The sequence below is a fragment of the Pteropus medius genome, unplaced genomic scaffold (assembly GCF_902729225.1).
Source record: "Pteropus medius unplaced genomic scaffold, Ma_sr-lr_union100, whole genome shotgun sequence".
Lineage (NCBI taxonomy): Eukaryota > Metazoa > Chordata > Mammalia > Chiroptera > Pteropodidae > Pteropus > Pteropus medius.
The window spans coordinates 1,819,185-1,836,544 of NW_024346667.1; the positions used below are offsets into that span (position 1 = coordinate 1,819,185).

Consider the following 17,360-nt stretch of genomic DNA (forward strand, 5'->3'; position numbering starts at 1 on the left):
GCTTCAGGTGTGCCCTCTCCTACAAGTCACTCTGATCGTCCTAGAATAATTAGCCCTTTGGCATTAAAGAAAACCTTTGATACCTGATCCGATCCTTCCTCCTTCAGTGCCATCTTGGGACTATTAACATTCTCTTTATTCTCTGCCATTAGTGCAGTGAGGAGTGACAACCCCCCGGAGGGCGCACAGTCGGGGAGGGGACAGCAGAGGCTGGTCTCCGGATGCCGCCTGTCTCGCTTCTTGTACACAGTGCCTGTATTTTTCTGACATCTCCCTGCGCAGCCCTTGGATTTGGTGGCCTGGCTCACTTCCTGCCCTCACACAACGGACGGTGTCTCACCAACCACCAGTCTGTGGCTTCACTTGCTATAGCCCTGGGAAAGTCCCTGGGGTGTCCAGCCAGCCAGCTGGTGGGATTCTCTGTGTACGGTGGGTGGGGGGGCAGGGAGAGACTCGATTTTATCAAACATGACCGAGGCACCGGCCTGATGGTCACACTAGAATTAAGTGGCGCTGGCTCTGGTTTCCTGCTCACTCGAGGTCTCCACAGAGATCTGAGTTCAGCAGTGGCTCTGAGCCAGATTCCCCGCAGCCGTCCTTCCCTCCTGGTGTTGGGAAGAGCTTGTTTCCTCTTAAGCTAGGTGACTCTGGGGCAAGATCAGAAAGCGTGGCCTGCAGATCTCCCTGGTGGCAGTGCAGAGATCATGACACGAGAGGAAATCAGCGTACCGCTGGCCCACTGGCCTCTGCTTGGGTCCCACCCGCACTCACACACTGCGGCCCGGAAGAGAAGCCTATGAGCTGCACACGCAGCATCTCGACTCACTGACACATCAAACGGACACTGTGAGAGGGTCATGATGTTCTCAGACTGAGAAAAAGTGAGAGAAAAAAGTGCTTTCAGACACGAGAATTCTCTTAGGGCCTCATTGTTTGACGCCACCGCTATGGGATTGAGGAGACAGAGAAAACCCAGGTGCGAGGTTTTCTCGCTGCTGGAGAGTGATGCAGAAAGACAGACGTCCCGATGCTGTAGGCTGGGCTGTGCTTACCGGGATCCCTAGGGCTTTAAGAATGTTCATCTTGCACATGGGGCAGGTGCGATGGTCTAGAAGCCAGGGGTCAACACAGGACTTGTGGAAAAGATGCCTGCAATGAGAACCACACATCTTAGAGCGGCGGCAACTGCAGAGACTCCCTCGTCCACGACAGCCCAGAGACCCGTCCGAGGTCACTCAGCTGCTCGGTGGCAGAGCCAAGACTCAAACCTCTGTCTGCTAACACATGGGCCAGTGTGTTTCCTGTTATATATAGCCTGTGGCGACAGTCAAAATTGGTCTGGATCCCAGGAGTGTCCTATACGGTTCCAAGTTTCAGAAAATGTAGACAATGTAGAAACAGAGATTTCTCTTTCTCAATAGGAAGAATGTTTACTGGAAAGAATGCGCGTGGTGAAACCTACAAGCACCTTTCGGGATAACTTGAGTGATGCTGCTTTTACGTAAATCTGAAATTTCTTTTCCTACAATCAGAAGGCACTACAAAACAAAGCCTCATTTCCATTAATATTTGGGGTCTAACGTAAAAGGACAGAAGCTTTTCACAACACAAATGACATTTTAAGTTTTTATGGCTGCTGGCTGTCAAATCAGAAGCCAGAGTGAAAGGTACTGTAACCTTTACTGTTTGTACAGCGGATGTGCTCAGCTCCACGGTCATTCCCTGTGCCCGTCCTCGTGGGCCCTCGCCCGAGTGGCAGGATGAAGGGGGCGTTTAGTAGCTGTGGGAGGGCCTCCTAAATGAACTCCCTCTCAACTTGGCTCTCAAGAGATCCCTCAGACAGAGCAAGGACCACTGGAGTCAGAAGCTTTTCTTCTCACTCACAAGACTCCAGACCACAGGCAGGAGGAGCCAGAAGTTCCTGCCTGGGGCAAGAAGAGAGAGACTGTCTCAAGTAAGAGGACTTCCTGAGGATTCCGCCCACGCCAGACCCTTCTCTCCTCAGTGGGGCTCTGTCCCTCCTCTTCTATTATTCTGACAGCTCTAACAATCGTCTCTGCGTTAGAGGGCTTGGGGCTCAAGTGTTTGAAAAGGACCGCCCCTCCCCATCAAATGAGGCGAACGTGCCCAAAGGGACCTTTTAAACTGAACTGGAGAACTACCCACTTGCCAAAGATGAGATTACAGGGTATAATCGGACTGGTGATTAGAAAGGGAGAGTAGGAACTTAGATGTGTCATCACGTTTGCAGATTATCATTTGGAATGCCCCGTAGGTTCGCGGCTTGGAAGGTGTGTGTCGCGTTCATTCATCCCTTCATCACGCATTCACGCAATGAGCAGTGTGTGCCGAGAACTGCACTCCTTGCTGGGAATCAGTGTGGTGGAGATCTGGCCCCTCTCTTGGAGAGCATAACAGGAGAGACGGACATTAATACAATAATATAAATAAACTACTTAATGATGACAGTGCTAAGTATGACATTAGAAGAACAGGGAGTTTTTTTTTGGGCGGGAGGCTTATAACTGGGAGACTTATCTTAGCTTAGGGACACAGGGAGAGGTGCCCTGATGAAGGACCAAAGCTGACCTGAGGGCCACACAGACACCACATGAAGGGGAGAGGGAAGGAAGAGGGTTTTCTAGGCTGGACGCTGGCTCGGACGAAAGCCTTACTGGGCACTGGAAGAAGACCAGTCCCACTGCGGGGGTGGTGGCGGGAGGGTGATGCTGGATGGCGTCCCTGCCTTACCCCCCAGCCCCCGCCGGGAATACCATCCCTGTGTCCAGGCTCTACATTCAGGAAACACATTCCTCATCTGAATTTGCTCACTGACTGCTGTTCCTCCTGGGGGAAAAAAGTCAAACATTCTGTCCCTTCGATCGTTCTGTTGTGTCTCCTGAACACACGCTGGAGTCAGAATGACAGTGGGACCCATCACTCGCTGTTTTAGCTTAAATAAATCACTTAACATCCCCGAGTCTCATTTGCTCATCTGTAAGAGGAAGATGTATCTATTCAGGCAGAGAGGGCTTCCCTGAGTCTCTAGTTCACAGCTAGTAGTTATCCTCCAACACACTGTTATTTCTCTCTATGCACTCACTGGTCCTTCTTTGGGCTCCTCTGTGATGGTCATGGTCAGTTCTATGTGTCCGCTAGACTATTCACTGACACGCTCATGGGGGGCGTGTTTCGTAGATGTGATTAATGTCTATAATCAATTGATTTAAAATAAAGGAGATTATCTCAAATTATCTGGGTGGGCCTCATCCGATCAGTTAAAAGCTTTTAAGAGAAGAAATTCTGCCTCCAGAAGGCAGCATCGCTCCTGCTCAGTTTCCAGTCTGTAGGCCGGCCCTACAGACTCCAGACTTGTCCTCCCCTATAATCACATAAGCCAATTCCTTTAAAATATATAGTGGGATATAGTGGTTCTCTGGAGAACCCTGACCGATACATCCTCCAATGAGAATATAAACTCCATGAGTGCAAATTCCTTCTTTGCCTGATTCACCGTTGTATTCCCAGCATCTAGAATAGTTCCTGGCACAAAGATGATGCTCAGGAAATAACTGCTACATAAATGGATATTTATCAAAGGCCCTGGCATGCCTCACGGCCTGCACATGACTCTCAAGTCACGTGGACTCCTCCTTCCGAAATTGCTTTCGCGTTCATGGCCTTTCTTTTCTCAGTGTTGCTCCCTCATTCACAATCTCATTACCTTTTTCCTGTATTATTGCAATAACACCCAGACTGGTCTCCACGCCACCAGTTTTTCTTTTCCCGTTCTCTTCATCCCACTCATGCTTGCCAGATTTATCTTCCCAAAATAGAGTATGAGTTATGTCACCTCCTGGTTCCATTCTGTTCTGTGCTAGGCACGGGTACCAAGATGAGTAAGACGAAGTCCCTCCCTTCAAGGCAGTGCCTCGGTCCTTCGGTGGTTCCCCGGGAACTATAACATAAAGGCCCTTGGAAGGCCACTATCCTGGATCCATTTTTTGGCTCTTTGCTCTTAGGCACGTCTGAGCGTTCCAAGAACCAGCTCCTCATCTGTGAAATCTCACCTTATAGGTATGGAGTTTGCAAGTGTGTGCGTGTGTGTGCGTGTGTGTGTGTATGTGGGGGGGATAACGCCCATAAAGTGTAAACCTAAGTCCTTAATTGTAAGCTGCTGTCATTAATTACACCACTATTGCATCTTATTTTTAGATATCGTTATTACTCTGATTTCTACATTTAGAATAAACTTTCTAGCGTTGAGAGCAAGTAACTGCAAGCTTTAAAAAAAATCAAAGGGGGGACCTGAGGGCAAAAAAGTGCTGAAATGACACACAGGATGATGATGCTGATAACTAACTAACACTCATTTATTTCTAGCGCCGTATTTCTTGTGTTAATTATCAAATATGAAGACTGCATCTTTATAATTGGGATGGTAAAACAACTTTTCCCCTCCCAAAAGCAAAGAAAAATAAAAGGTGCTGGACCACATAAATACACAAAAGAACAGGGACACAATCTGGAGTTTAGGGAAATGCACCAATGTTTAACAAACATCTCTAAGGCAGAGGCAGTCTCGGCTCTTCCTGGTTATACAATTTGCAGTAGAGAACTGTCCCTTTTCATGTCTTAACAAGGGCTGCAAGAGAAAGTACATCCAGAGGAACAAAGGGACAAGATAGGCTCTCTCTGAACTATCTCAACAAGCTGGAAAGACGCCAGAAGGTGGACCAAACCTTCTTTACTCATTAAAAAAAAAAAAAAAGCAAACATCTTAGAAAGCGTTCTTCAAACACCTGACAAAAGATGATGCCGAGAGGACTATGGGTAATAAAATAAGTTCTCATGTTTTTAGCAGTAACGAAAATCCAGCTCAACTCATTTCTCTACTGATTCTTGTTTTCTGTTGTCTTTTCACCTGTACGTGTGACTTCTGCCCCATTGAAATGACATTGTTTTCCCCATCGGGAGAAGGAAGGGCTGGCTCTGTTCCGGCCTCTCCATCTCATTCACTTTTGTAGGCTATTAGATCCCGCCACCTCGCCATTGAGATTGGGATCCCGTAGCTTTCCTTTTGGCACCGATGCGAGCTGTTTCATTCTCCTTGGTGAAATGGTCATCAAAAAATGTGAGTCACTCAGGGACCTAAGAATCCCATTCACCCAGGCAATATTAACTATTTAAATAAGACATATCCAGTGCTTCTATGGGTAGTTGAAATGTTTTTTCAGAGCCTCTGACTCTTATTTGCAAAACTGTCAGTGAAATAAGAATTTTTAATGAACAAACCCTAATTTAATTAATAAGCAATACTTACTGGTTATGAAATGCCTATGTCCCAGACATGTTACATAAATTATTAACTCATGGCAGCGCTACGAGGTAAAAATTATTATTCCCGTTGTATGGAGGAAGAAGCTGAAGCCCATTGAAGTAAATTAAATTACCCCAAGAGCTAGTAGTCTGCAGAGCTAGGACTCAGACCCAGGCCAAGCCCAGTGCTAGAGTCGGTGTTTTTACCCGACTCTCTACTGCCCTTCCTGCCCCCACGAAACTGTCGGGAGTGGGAGGAATTCAACATTTTATTCTTTCCAACTGTATTTCTGTGCTCCAGTTTCGAGGAAGCAGTATCTTAGTTACAGAGGCTGAGGATCAAGCAAAACCAAAGAGAAAAGTGATCTGCATGTAGTGTATTTGCTTGGCTACGGAAGGGAAAAGCTGTCAAATCTTGGCCTCATCGGACCGTCTCTAGATAGCGGCCTGCTGATTTATTTGGGAAGAAAAGAACACTGGCCTCCACATGCTCTGTACTTCCTCAGACCCCACTGCCCAACCGAGCTGGGTGGCCACGAGCTGGCGGCGCCACCACTTGTCCATAAACTTTTCAAATGTGTATCATCAAACGCCCCGGACGGTAATATCCACTTTCTGACAACGTTCTTCTCAACCTGGTCTGGCTTCTCTTTCTTGCCTGAGCTTTCTAAAATACAAACACGATACCATCCCCAGACTCGAAATGCTTCAACCGCTCCCCACTGCCTATAGCACAAAGTCAAAGCGCCTGAACACGGCACACAGAACACAGACACGGCCTGGCCTCATCACCTCTCTGTGAGCCCTCGAGTTCACCCCACGCTCTCACCAGGACTCAGGATTGCCCTTGCCACTTTTTTCTGTGCATGTGGCCAACCTTGCTCACATTTCAAGTTACGGCTCGGCTGTCCCGTCACTTTCCTGAACATCCCGCCTCTTTTCTCCAAACTCTGCCAAGGAGAGTTAGTTTCTTCTCCCTCTCTCTCTGCCGTGTTGCCCTAAAACATGTTGCAGCAGCCAAGTATGTGCTTTTGCACAGAGCGTAAAGAAATACTGATTCCTCGGACATCACTGCCATGGCTCCCGTGGAATCCAGTTTGTAAAGTCCCCAGAGTCCTCATTTCTTTGTGCTCTTTGTTTGCAATGGTGACAGCTTTGGTGTTCAGGGTTCGAAGACCACACCTTAGCTTTGTGACCTTGGGCAAAAGGTTAAATTGGCCTGTGGCTCAGTTTCCTGTTAGTGTTTTATGATGACATTCTTTAATGGTCACCCTCTGAAGTATTATTGTTCGAGATAACCCTTCAGAGGATTGTTAGATGACAATTAAAGGACAAAGGACACTTAGAATACTACCTGGCACTTAAGAAGCTAGAGTATCATAGTGCTTTGTGTTTTCGTTTGTTTGTTTTTTTGAGTCATTTATATAAGAGTAAATTAAAAGTATTTTAACAACTGGTACGGAAGGACAATGACCAATCAGAATGGATGCCAACTCTAACGACGAGCTCTACAGGCTCAGCGGTCAACCTGGTTTACTGCTCTGTGACCGCGTGAGCTGGTGGCACCTTGGAGGGTGGAGACAAAGTGTTTCTATCTATGGCTGAAAACTAGTAGAGCACCTGGATTAGGACATGCTCTCGGTATTATTTTCTGAAAAAATGATTTCTGAAAGTCCCCAAATCATTATTTAATTAACAGTAACTTAGTTCCTATTTCTTGAAAATGAGCATTCTGTGGCAAAGCTAGTCTGAAAGCAGTCCCTTTAGTTTTTAGGGACTCTAAAATATGAAAGATTTCTGCCTCCTCCTGGGGGCTGGTGGTTCCAATGAGGACATCATGGCTGTTGATGAGTCTGTGCTCTGCCTCGACTGCCTGGTAGATATCCCACAGGACTGTTCCTTCTACACAAATCTCATTTAGGGAACAGCGATTTATGGATCTGGGCATAGGCACCGCTCGGAATGACCAAAACGGCAGTGGTGAGCGCACTTAACCCAAAGTCGACTGAGCCCCGACAATTTAATAGATAATGCATAGCTGAAACATATTCCATTCCTATCGAGAGGACCAAGGAAATTGAAATTGCTCTCATTGATTTTCTTATAAAACTCCATTTGTCTAACTGCTCCTAAAATCAAACAAATTCAATGAGAACTTCACCAGAATCTTGACTGCCATGGCTTTGAGAAACATATGAAAATCATTGGCTTTTTCTGTGCATTCTTTGTCTGACCCAAACGCCATGCCTGTGGTCCAGTAACCAGCAACCCAGGTGTTCCGTGTATCATGGAAGTTCTCTCTATTTCCTATTGTATTATATATATTACGCCAACCGGTAGGTTTAACCCCCATCCCTGTCTGTGAGAAAAGAGCTTTGCTGGCCTCGTGCCCTTCAATATAGCATAGTATGGAAGGTGGATTTCTGAGTTATACATGAGGAAGTCTGAAAAAGAATATGTCTGCATATTGTTAAAGATTCTGAACTTGATACCTGAACTCACTTCTAGGAATGTGGGGTCCGAGACAAAGTAGGAAAATCAACACAGAGTAACAGATTCACTAGGTATAACAGATATGTAGTACTACTTCATCAGAGCTTGGCATTTTGGAGGGACAAAAAGAAATCAGACCTGCAGTATGCTGGTGAGATTCTTCTAATACAGATTGATAGGCTGATAGGAAGATGCACGGTCCATACTGTGCAGAGGTTAAAAGGTCAGGCTCGGGGATAAAGCAGGTTTCACTCTTAATCTTGGCTTTCTGTCCTGAGATAACCCCTTAACCTCTCTGAGCCTTAATTTCTCCATTTATAAGGATAATGCTATCTGATGCGCACATTAATACGGTTTATCCAATATACTGGCTCTGTATCTTTTGGGCAAATGGGAAAATGACTGGCTTTCCCAGTGCTATGGCCATGTGCCTAATTCTGGTCAATACATTATGAAGAACAGATTTCACTCCAGGTCTTGGCATTTTGTAACAGACTGGTCAATTAACAGCGTTTGCAATGGTGACTGCTTTGTCAGCCGGACTGGCATGAGCACACAATAGATACAAACATAAGATAGAAACCTCTGTTGTGTTAAGCCACCGAGAATTGGAGTTTTGTTGTTGCTGAAGCAAAGCCTAGCCTATCCTGACTAGGAAAATACCTTACAGGATTGTTGCAAGAATTACATACTTGTTTGCAAAGTGCTTAGTTAGTGAGTGCGCAGTGGATAATAGTGACATTAACTATTTTAAGTGATGTTAGTACAACATATAAAGTAGTGGGTCATAAATAGATACAAGTAAAAGTGCCACAGAATTCAAAGAAAGAAGCAGTCACTTTGGGAGAAAATTCGGAAACTACAGGATGGGGAGAACTTTGTGGAGATTGGAGGGAAGAAACCCGAGGAGACAGAACCGACAGGGGTAAAGGTGCAGCTGCAGTTTCGTGACGTGGATGAGGGACTCAGCTGGGTTGAAAGCCAGCTGATCTTAGAAATAAGAACAGGAAATACAGTTGCAAAGGATGGGTCCAAATCAGCATTCTGAAATAATCTGGATGGACTCAACAGAAAAGAGGCATGAACAGTGATGAAAATAACCATGGACTTGAGAGAGATCTCCCTCATTCCTTGTGATGACGAACTTCTTGGTGTTATTTCCTTCCATTCTGTCCCATGTTTTGATGTCTCCTACACAGAAAGCCCTTGCAGTGGTGACCACATGGTGTTTTGGGACTTGGTGTGGAGCAAGCCAGTTGACCAGATACATTAACTCCATCCAACTGGGGGTGACCCCGCTATTGGGCTTGGTTTGGACCAATTATGAGAAACGGCATTTCTGTGATTCCCTCTATTTAGCTTACGTAAACGTCGTTTAAAAGAAAAAGAAAATGAATTAAAGAAAAGGGAAAAACGAGCTGTCACACAGAATCAGTAGCGACCCTATCCTGGATGTTGTTCTACACATCATTACTCTGTTTAGGCAAGCTAAGATGCTATACTAGCAGTTTTACCTGATGGAGAAATAACGCAATAACGTAAATTACTACTGATCTCACTAGCATAAGCACTGCCCTCTGGGAAGAAGGTGGGTCTGTTTTCAGGCCCATAATAATAAGCTTGGAATCACTGCAGAGAAAGCAATGTGATTTGGTTACCTTGTGGTTCTTAGGCATTTGGCTTAAAGTGAGACGGGAGTTTCTGAGGCAGATTTTTTGCCAAAGCCATATTCCCAGAGAGTTGAACATGCAGGTGAGGCTGAGGTGTCCAATCCAGGAGGACAGATGAAAGAGGACCGGCTCGGAAGTCAGAAAACCTGGCTTCGCTTTAGGCCCTGTCACCAATATCGCTGAGTTAAGTTGTTTTTCAACGAAGATAAAGGGGCATAATGATCCTTGCTTTATCTGTATTACAGGCTGTTGTGAGATACCAATTAGATGTGATATATAGAAAACCTTTAGTAGAGTATTTTTCAAAGTTAAAGTATTACCATCAACAGCCACTATTTCGCCAGGTGTCCACAGTATTGGGTTTAAATAGCATTTAAGAAAAACCAACAAAACTTGAAAAAACGAAGAAACTGCATCGGATCTTCTTGCTACTAAACTCAAATTTCTTTCTAAGCTTCAGTGGAAGAAATAGCTCTTTTGGGAATGCAAGCTATGAGAGAATTGCTGAACTCTCCTGTTGTGGCGAGTCTCACTCCCTTGGCTTCTGGTAGAGGGAGGCTCTGGGCTGAAAACTTGACCCTGGTCTAATTATAGCATTTGGCCTGGGCAGCAGAGCTGGTTGGCATTTGTCCCGTCTGTCTAGCTGATTAATATAACTGAGGATCAGGACATTTGAAGTCAGAATGCCATATTTAACAAGGTTATTACAGTTCAAGATTTCTTTCCTAAGGCAGCATGTGCTGTGTTGAAAATAAGACAGAAAATGACACATCAGACATTATTCACCAGCACTTCCATCTCTCTCCATGTTTCTTTCCTTTAATCCCTTAGGGTGCACTTAATTTTTGGCCATGTACGCATATAAATGCAAAATAATTGAGGAAAAATTATTAGAAAACATCATCAGCACACTTTGAACTTAAACCTTATGTAAGTTTGACTAATGTACAAAGTGAGCTTTTTTTTTTAAGTCCATAGCATAGCTTCTTTGGTACTTACAATTTTTTTTCTATTATTTTAAACGAAGGTATAAAATGGCATAAGTCTTAAGTAAACGTGATGATTTCTTAAGTATGCATATATTTATATACACACTACGCAGATAGAGATGTACAGTTCCCATCACCCCGGAGAGTTCTCTTCTGCTCCTTACCAGTCAATACCCATTCTCTGCCATGTAGCCCCTGTTGTAACTTCTTTCATCATAGACTAGCTTTGCCTGAGATTGAATTTCATATAAATGGAACCATAAAGTATGTATTCTTCTTCTCCATCCAACCGGGGGTGACCCCGCTATTGGGCTTGGTTGCAATGATTCAATGATAAGATGTTTAAAATGGCACCATTTCGAGGTTTCAAAGGGGCATTGACATAGTGCTCTCGCCTCCTTCTGGTGGAGTGTAAACTGTCACTACCTTTTAGAAAGCGGCTGGGCAAAACTTATCAAGGTACCTTAAAGCCACTTTTTACCCACTAAGTTCACTTTCAGGAATGTATCCTAAGGGATAAATATAGAAAAAGTATGTAAACAATTAAGATCATGATTTTATAACAATAAAAACTGGAAGCGATTTAAATGCTGTACAATAGGAGGGCAGTTAAATCAACTCCAACCATAAAAATATTTTAAATGGATTTCTAAAGTTATAGGAAAATGCTAACTTTTTAATGTGAAATGGGAAAGTAGAATAAAAATTGTATTATTCTACTGGACTCTCCAATGTTTAACAATATACATGGTATATATTTAACAACATACAAGGTATAACTATATATATAGATATACGCACGTTATAAAAATTAAATATACCAATAATGATTATTTCTGGGTAGTGACATTATTTTTGTTTACTTCTTTATATTTTTTTTCTGTTTTAAAGTTTCACAATTAGCAAAAAATATCTTGAAAGTTATTTTAAAAATCACATCTATATACGAACAGCTGTCAACAGAATGCTCAATAGTCTAACTTGCGTAACGTGGGCATGAAAGAGTAAGTCAGATCTTATGAAAATCAGCTAACATTTATCACTCTTTTCAAAAAAACGAACTTGGAAAAAAATCCGTTTGTAGTCAAGTGTGTGTCACAGGCTCGCAGGGTCAAGTCTGGACAGACCCTTCGGCCTGGCTAGAAAGAGCCGCTCTGTTTTCCACTTCACGAGTTGTAAAATTCATAGAATCCTGATCACATTACAGTATTTCGTCAACCTTTTTTGCTCAAAGAGAGGTTGGAATTTTCTGTCCACACGGAAATTCAGTTCATCTGAATCATCTTAAAATCAGACTCGAGTGAAAATCTTAAAGGGCTAGTGTCTATTTCTAGTGCTTTCAGTAGCACTCGATGGTGATGCTTTCGATTTTCATATATTAAAATGATGTCCATTTTTACATGGTTATTATCATTCTTTATGTCATGTTGTTTATGATGATCATGTCGTGTCTGGCAAGGAGAGTGAAAGTATGACCCTTTCTCCCTCAAGAGGGAAGTTCACAGATGAATATCAGGGTCCAGCTGTGATGTTTGTTGCCTTGGGTATTCATTAAAGGATCCAGGATATGGATCCCACATCAGAGTTCCAGGAGAGGCAGGGGAGGCTATGGACTGATTGCTCAGGTGGGTTTGGTTGGAAGCGTCCAATGAGAACAAGGAAACTAACTCTCTGGGGACACAGTGACCAAACTGCTTTTCAGGGAGGCCCATCGGACGTCAGCCACTGTAAGCGAGGCACCTGGGGTGTACTGCTGTGCTCTCCACCTACACCAGCTCAGTAAATCTAATTGATTCGATTTTAACAAAGCTGGGCCTTGGCAGGAAAGTCACTCTGCAAGTCTTATGATATGTGCTTGTTTGGAAAGCTTTACAGATGGACCTCTCTACTCTTTTCCATGTGCTTTATATTAGATGTCTCCCAGAGCTATTTCTCTCGTAGAAGAAAATGTCAGCTGTCTTTGGGGACAGGAGTTAATAGATTTTAGAATTTGAGGAGTTAATTAATAATTAGGTCCATGTTAAAAATATATATCAGCAACAAAATATATATCAGAGAAGAAAAAGCAGCTGGCTGGCTGATGGCTTTGATGGACGGGATGATTTATGAGTGTCTTGTCAATTGTAGACGTGTGGTACATGACAGACCTTCCAAGAATCCATTGAAACTTGTAGATCAAATCTGGATTTTGATTTGACGGCCCTCAAAAAATTCCTTTTCCAAATCCCTAAGCCTATCACTTTTAGGTTCTATCTGACTCAGATACTGAAATGTCATTAGAAATTTCTTCGCCAGGTAGAGTATCTGTGACCCCAATTCACACCTACCTACAAGCTTCGTCTGTCCTTTTACAATTAATTTGTATTGCGGTTTTACAGTGATACTTATTCCGTTTTTGATTTTTCGTCTAGCACATTACTGTGTTTAAATTTCCGTTTAATCTTTTAATGCCATTAATCATGTTCTGATCTTTGTAAAAATGTAGCCTTAAGTTTCAAAAAAGAAAAGTATGATATAGTATGATATGTCCTGAATTACTAAGAGAACTCTTCAACTGATTCCACTGAAATTTAACCTCATTCCTAAACCAGGAAGGAGAGAAAGAGGAAGGGTAGCATAGTATTTACACAAACAACCAAATAGTTATCTATCCCAAATGGAACTGTACCTAAACGATCCAGTTATGAAAGTGTTCTTGGGCTGGAAAACTCAGAAGTTGGTCTTCAAAAGATAAGCCAAAGTTGGTCCTCAAGTGTTCTGAATGATAAAACCTGTTTCAGTGCTTGAAATCTGTTTCTTCTATTACTGTTTTTGAGCAATAGTGTGCTAGCTGCTGGATTTTTTCTAGCATTTAGAATCTGAATGGAAAGATATGAACATGTGCAAACAAATACGGATGTATCTAGTAGTTACCAGCTGATGCGGGCGGCCATTTTCATCTATTTCAGATGTTGACTCATGTCGGGTTTCCTCCTGAATCTCTCCTGACTAGGTTCTTATCCCTATATCCCAGCGCCAACACTCCTGTTCGGGCCTCCAGCACTTCCTACCTTGACTGTGCAGTAGTCTTGAGGAAAGAGTGAAGGTAGGAAATATATAAAACCGAGTCACACCGAGCTGCCAACATTAGTAACACCGTGAAGGTTGTGACATGAGGGAAGACTTTACCTTTGTCCTAACTAGCCTGGGAACTTAAAGCTTTTTTGACTTTCCAGTCCTGCATCAATGCCTGGATACACATCTGGACCTCCAGATAACAACACTCGAATTGCCCCCCGAAGGACTCGTGTATCCAGGCCACCTGATTACACCCTGAAGGACTCACATATACATTCGCCTGACATCCATTATCCAGACTGCTGGATGTGAGCAGATCTCCAGGCACCATCTTCCGGACCACGTGGCATCCATCACCCAGACCACTTGATGTGGTCACTGATAACCAACCTGGACCAATCCTATAGGGCTAAGAATTCAGGATTGATAATTCTCAAGCATGTACTTTTTAGTATAAAAACTTTTAACTTTTCTTTCCTCTTTGGAACACTATTTGAGTTTCTGCCCGAATCTGTGTTTTCCAAATAGCTATTCCTTTTTATCTCATATAAATATTTGTTGCCTTTCACTGAAGCCTTTTATTTTTTAGGTTAACAGTCCCTTCACTGGTCTCTCTGACTCCATTCAGATCCCTTCAAGCATGGAGCACAAGCTGAACCCCTCAGCAGGTCCCCAAGCTCCTGGCGACAATCCAGGTTCCTTAGTTGGGCCTTCAAGTCCTAAATGACCTGGCCCGGCCTTCTTCTCCACCAATATCCTGAAGTGCATCACACGCTAACCATTCCAGGTTACCACTCGTTGCTTTTGCTTGAAATATTCTTCTTAGCTCTGACTGACTGGAAAACTCTTTCAGTATAACTTCATGGAAAACAATGAGACAATTTAAATTCCTAACCTTAGAAAAAAAGAAATAGTCCAAAATGTGAACTAAGGTGTACACACAATAGCTATTTATCACAGCCTTATTTATAATAGCAAAAAAAAAAAAAGTTTGTGTGTGTGTGTTGGGGGGTAGTTAAATGTCTAAAAACAATCAAATAATTATGGCATATCGGATATTATATGTCAATTTAAAATGATGTTGACAAAGTTTTAAAGACATGGAAAATGTTTATTCTAGAGAGGACTTAAGGTGATTCAGGAGGTGCAGATCTCCAAAAAGATAGCATAAGAAGAGCAAAAGAAAAAAGAAAAATACTAATGGAAGCATAAAAAGTCAGGAATAACACTACAAAGTACCTTTTAGCTATGCGTGGGCCACAGATTTGGCTCTTAGCTTTCTATCATCAAACATAGAAAAAAATCTGAGTTGTATCACCATTCACATGCCCTTGCTTGGGAGAAATGCAGTTATTCTATACTGAACTGCTCTGGCCAGTCTCCATGGAAAAGACTACAAAATACTAAAAGAGACGCAATGGAGGCTTCCTAAGGTTGTTCCTTACAGGACGCCTGATAAAAGTGAGGAAAATTGCAGTAGCCAACTCAGTTCTCTTGTAAGCTAACAGGTAATCATGCACATTTTTAGTTTTCTGTAAATCTAACTTGTTACAGAAGTATGACTTAGAGAAATAGGAGGACCGAAATATATTTCAATTACTCTTCTCCTGAATAATTTATCTGTCATACTTCTGATACATTTAATGAATTTAAAGTTGTACTAGCTGAAAAAGTACCTGGATCAAGCTAATCTAGCTGGATAATTAAAGACAGACTTGTCAGAATGAATAATTAAGGGGCAGGAGCAGAAGCAGAGAGCTTAGTGAGAAAGCTCATGCAGGAAGATGGGAAAGACTTGATACCGATAATGAAGTAACGATGGTAATAGAGACGGAAATAGTTCTAATAATACTTATCGGAGGAACAATGCCACATTAGTGTCATAGCAGAAGCAATAATAATAACACTACAAATACGTAGAATTATCATTGTCAGGTTTTGAATTAACTATATAAAAACCAATTTTCAGTCAATTTAAATTAGATTCTTGAATCAAAATCTAAGTCACTTCATTGACATGTTCTTCTGTTAATAAAAGTCAAGCCTAAATTAAAAATAAAACACACACAAAGCTGGCACCCTTTTTTGTAGATGCTAGAAGTTTTGGGGGGACTGTCATATACTCTTCTTGATAGCAAAAAGATCAAGGAAAATGAAATCTACCTTTGGCTTCCTACTGATTGCTGATCATATTCTGGGTATCAAGCCCTTCATGATCATTCATAAAATATTTTAAAGAGTTTATTAATTTAATTGTAAAAACAAGAATCGATTCTGAATATCACATGTCGGTTGTTAAAGCAAACTCGTACTTGGAGCTGGTAGGTATGTATGTACATGATTTAATCACCATGACTACAGATAAAGAAGGGAAATCGAGTTCATCCGAACTTGTGCAAGGGTCTCCAAACAAAGGAATGACTTTGAAAATATGGTGATACACGAGTGTCCGTGGGTGACACAGAAAGACACCTCACAGGGCAACGATGGAGCAGAGATGTACCCAGGGTGTCAGGAGTTAGGAGGCCACAAAATAAGAGTATGAGAAGGAAGACAATAAACTGGAATATTTTTGAAACAGTTTTTACTCCAAGGAGATGCAAAGAATTCTGTGGATGGATGAGTCACTCTGGAAATAATGGGAAAGAGAGTCTATGAAGTTCATAGGAGCAAAGGCTTAATAATACCCCAGAGGAAATTATCTGGCAAAAAGCAAATGCCAGTGTATTTGTTTGATAACATCCATTAGCGCAACCTGTCTGGCAAAAACTAGCGACAGGCATAAAAATATCTTGATTTTAAAGTCAGCATGGAAAAAAAAAATATAAGCTCTTCAAAGAGTGGATATGTGTGGTGAGTCTTAAGATCAAGCAGTGATTAACTATGACCTGTGTTTGCCAATGCTCAAGGCTCTTTGCTATTCAAAGCAGGGCCCATAATAAGGAAACAAAAGCAGATGGATGGTAAAGAGCTTGAAGCAAGGAATGAGCTGAGAATCGAAAAATGATGTAAAAAGAAGAGCTTGAGGCCAAACTGAATGAGCCTAAGGCAAGGGCTAGTATAAATGAAATGAAAGTTCCTGAAGTGCTGGAGTTTTGTGTGTGCGTGTGTGTGGGGGGGGAGGGTAAATAGTAAAATGTTATTTTTTTCTTGGTTAAAAGTTCTAAATACTATTTAGAGTACTTTTTCAGCTAGTACAACTTTAAATAGTAAAAGCAGATCTGGAATAATAACTCATGACAAACTTAATATTGCTAAAGCAATGTAATTTGTCATAAGTAAAAACCGAAATCAGCCGAGTGGTCCACAGCAGGGCACGGTCACGTACGTGGTATGTCTATGGCTTGGACATCACACCATCTCCAGCAACTGTACGCAGTAACACGAAATATATTCACGATAGAGCTCTACATGAACAAGCTGTTTTATACTGTATGCATTACGGAGCTAAAGTAACGCTGTTTTTAAATAGTCATTAAAAACATTTTCTTAATTACATTTGTAAAGTTCTTTGAATTCTCAGGAAAAAGTTGCTATTTAATTTGCTTCAGATATTCTTTAGTAGTAGCAGCCTCACAGGGCTCTAAACAATCTTCGAAATAAAGGAAAGCACTTTCCTTGCTTGTAACGCTCAGGCTTTATAAAACCCTCGATAAAATCTGCAGAGATGAAAGATGCTACTCTGAGAGGCTCTCTGTGGTTCACATACTGCCATTCTCTGCCAGTGTTTCTAGAAGTCATCAAGTAAACACCAAAAATACTTTCTAGAGAGAGAATTTATGTAGATACCCTCACATGAAAACTACCAAGTCTTTAGGTGCTCGATTTATGA

At 42.2% G+C, this 17,360-nt stretch overlaps 1 protein-coding gene across 2 annotated transcripts in view; it reads right to left on the reverse strand.

Annotated features, from left to right (window-relative positions):
• RNF150 (ring finger protein 150) overlaps positions 1-17,360 on the reverse strand; it is a 181,170-nt gene that overhangs the window by 39,354 nt on the left and 124,456 nt on the right. For both annotated transcript variants that reach the window (XM_039875831.1, XM_039875832.1), the window contains exon 5: positions 1,053-1,149. In XM_039875831.1, the coding sequence (XP_039731765.1) occupies positions 1,053-1,149 (97 nt within the window). The remainder of the gene's footprint in view (positions 1-1,052; positions 1,150-17,360) is intronic.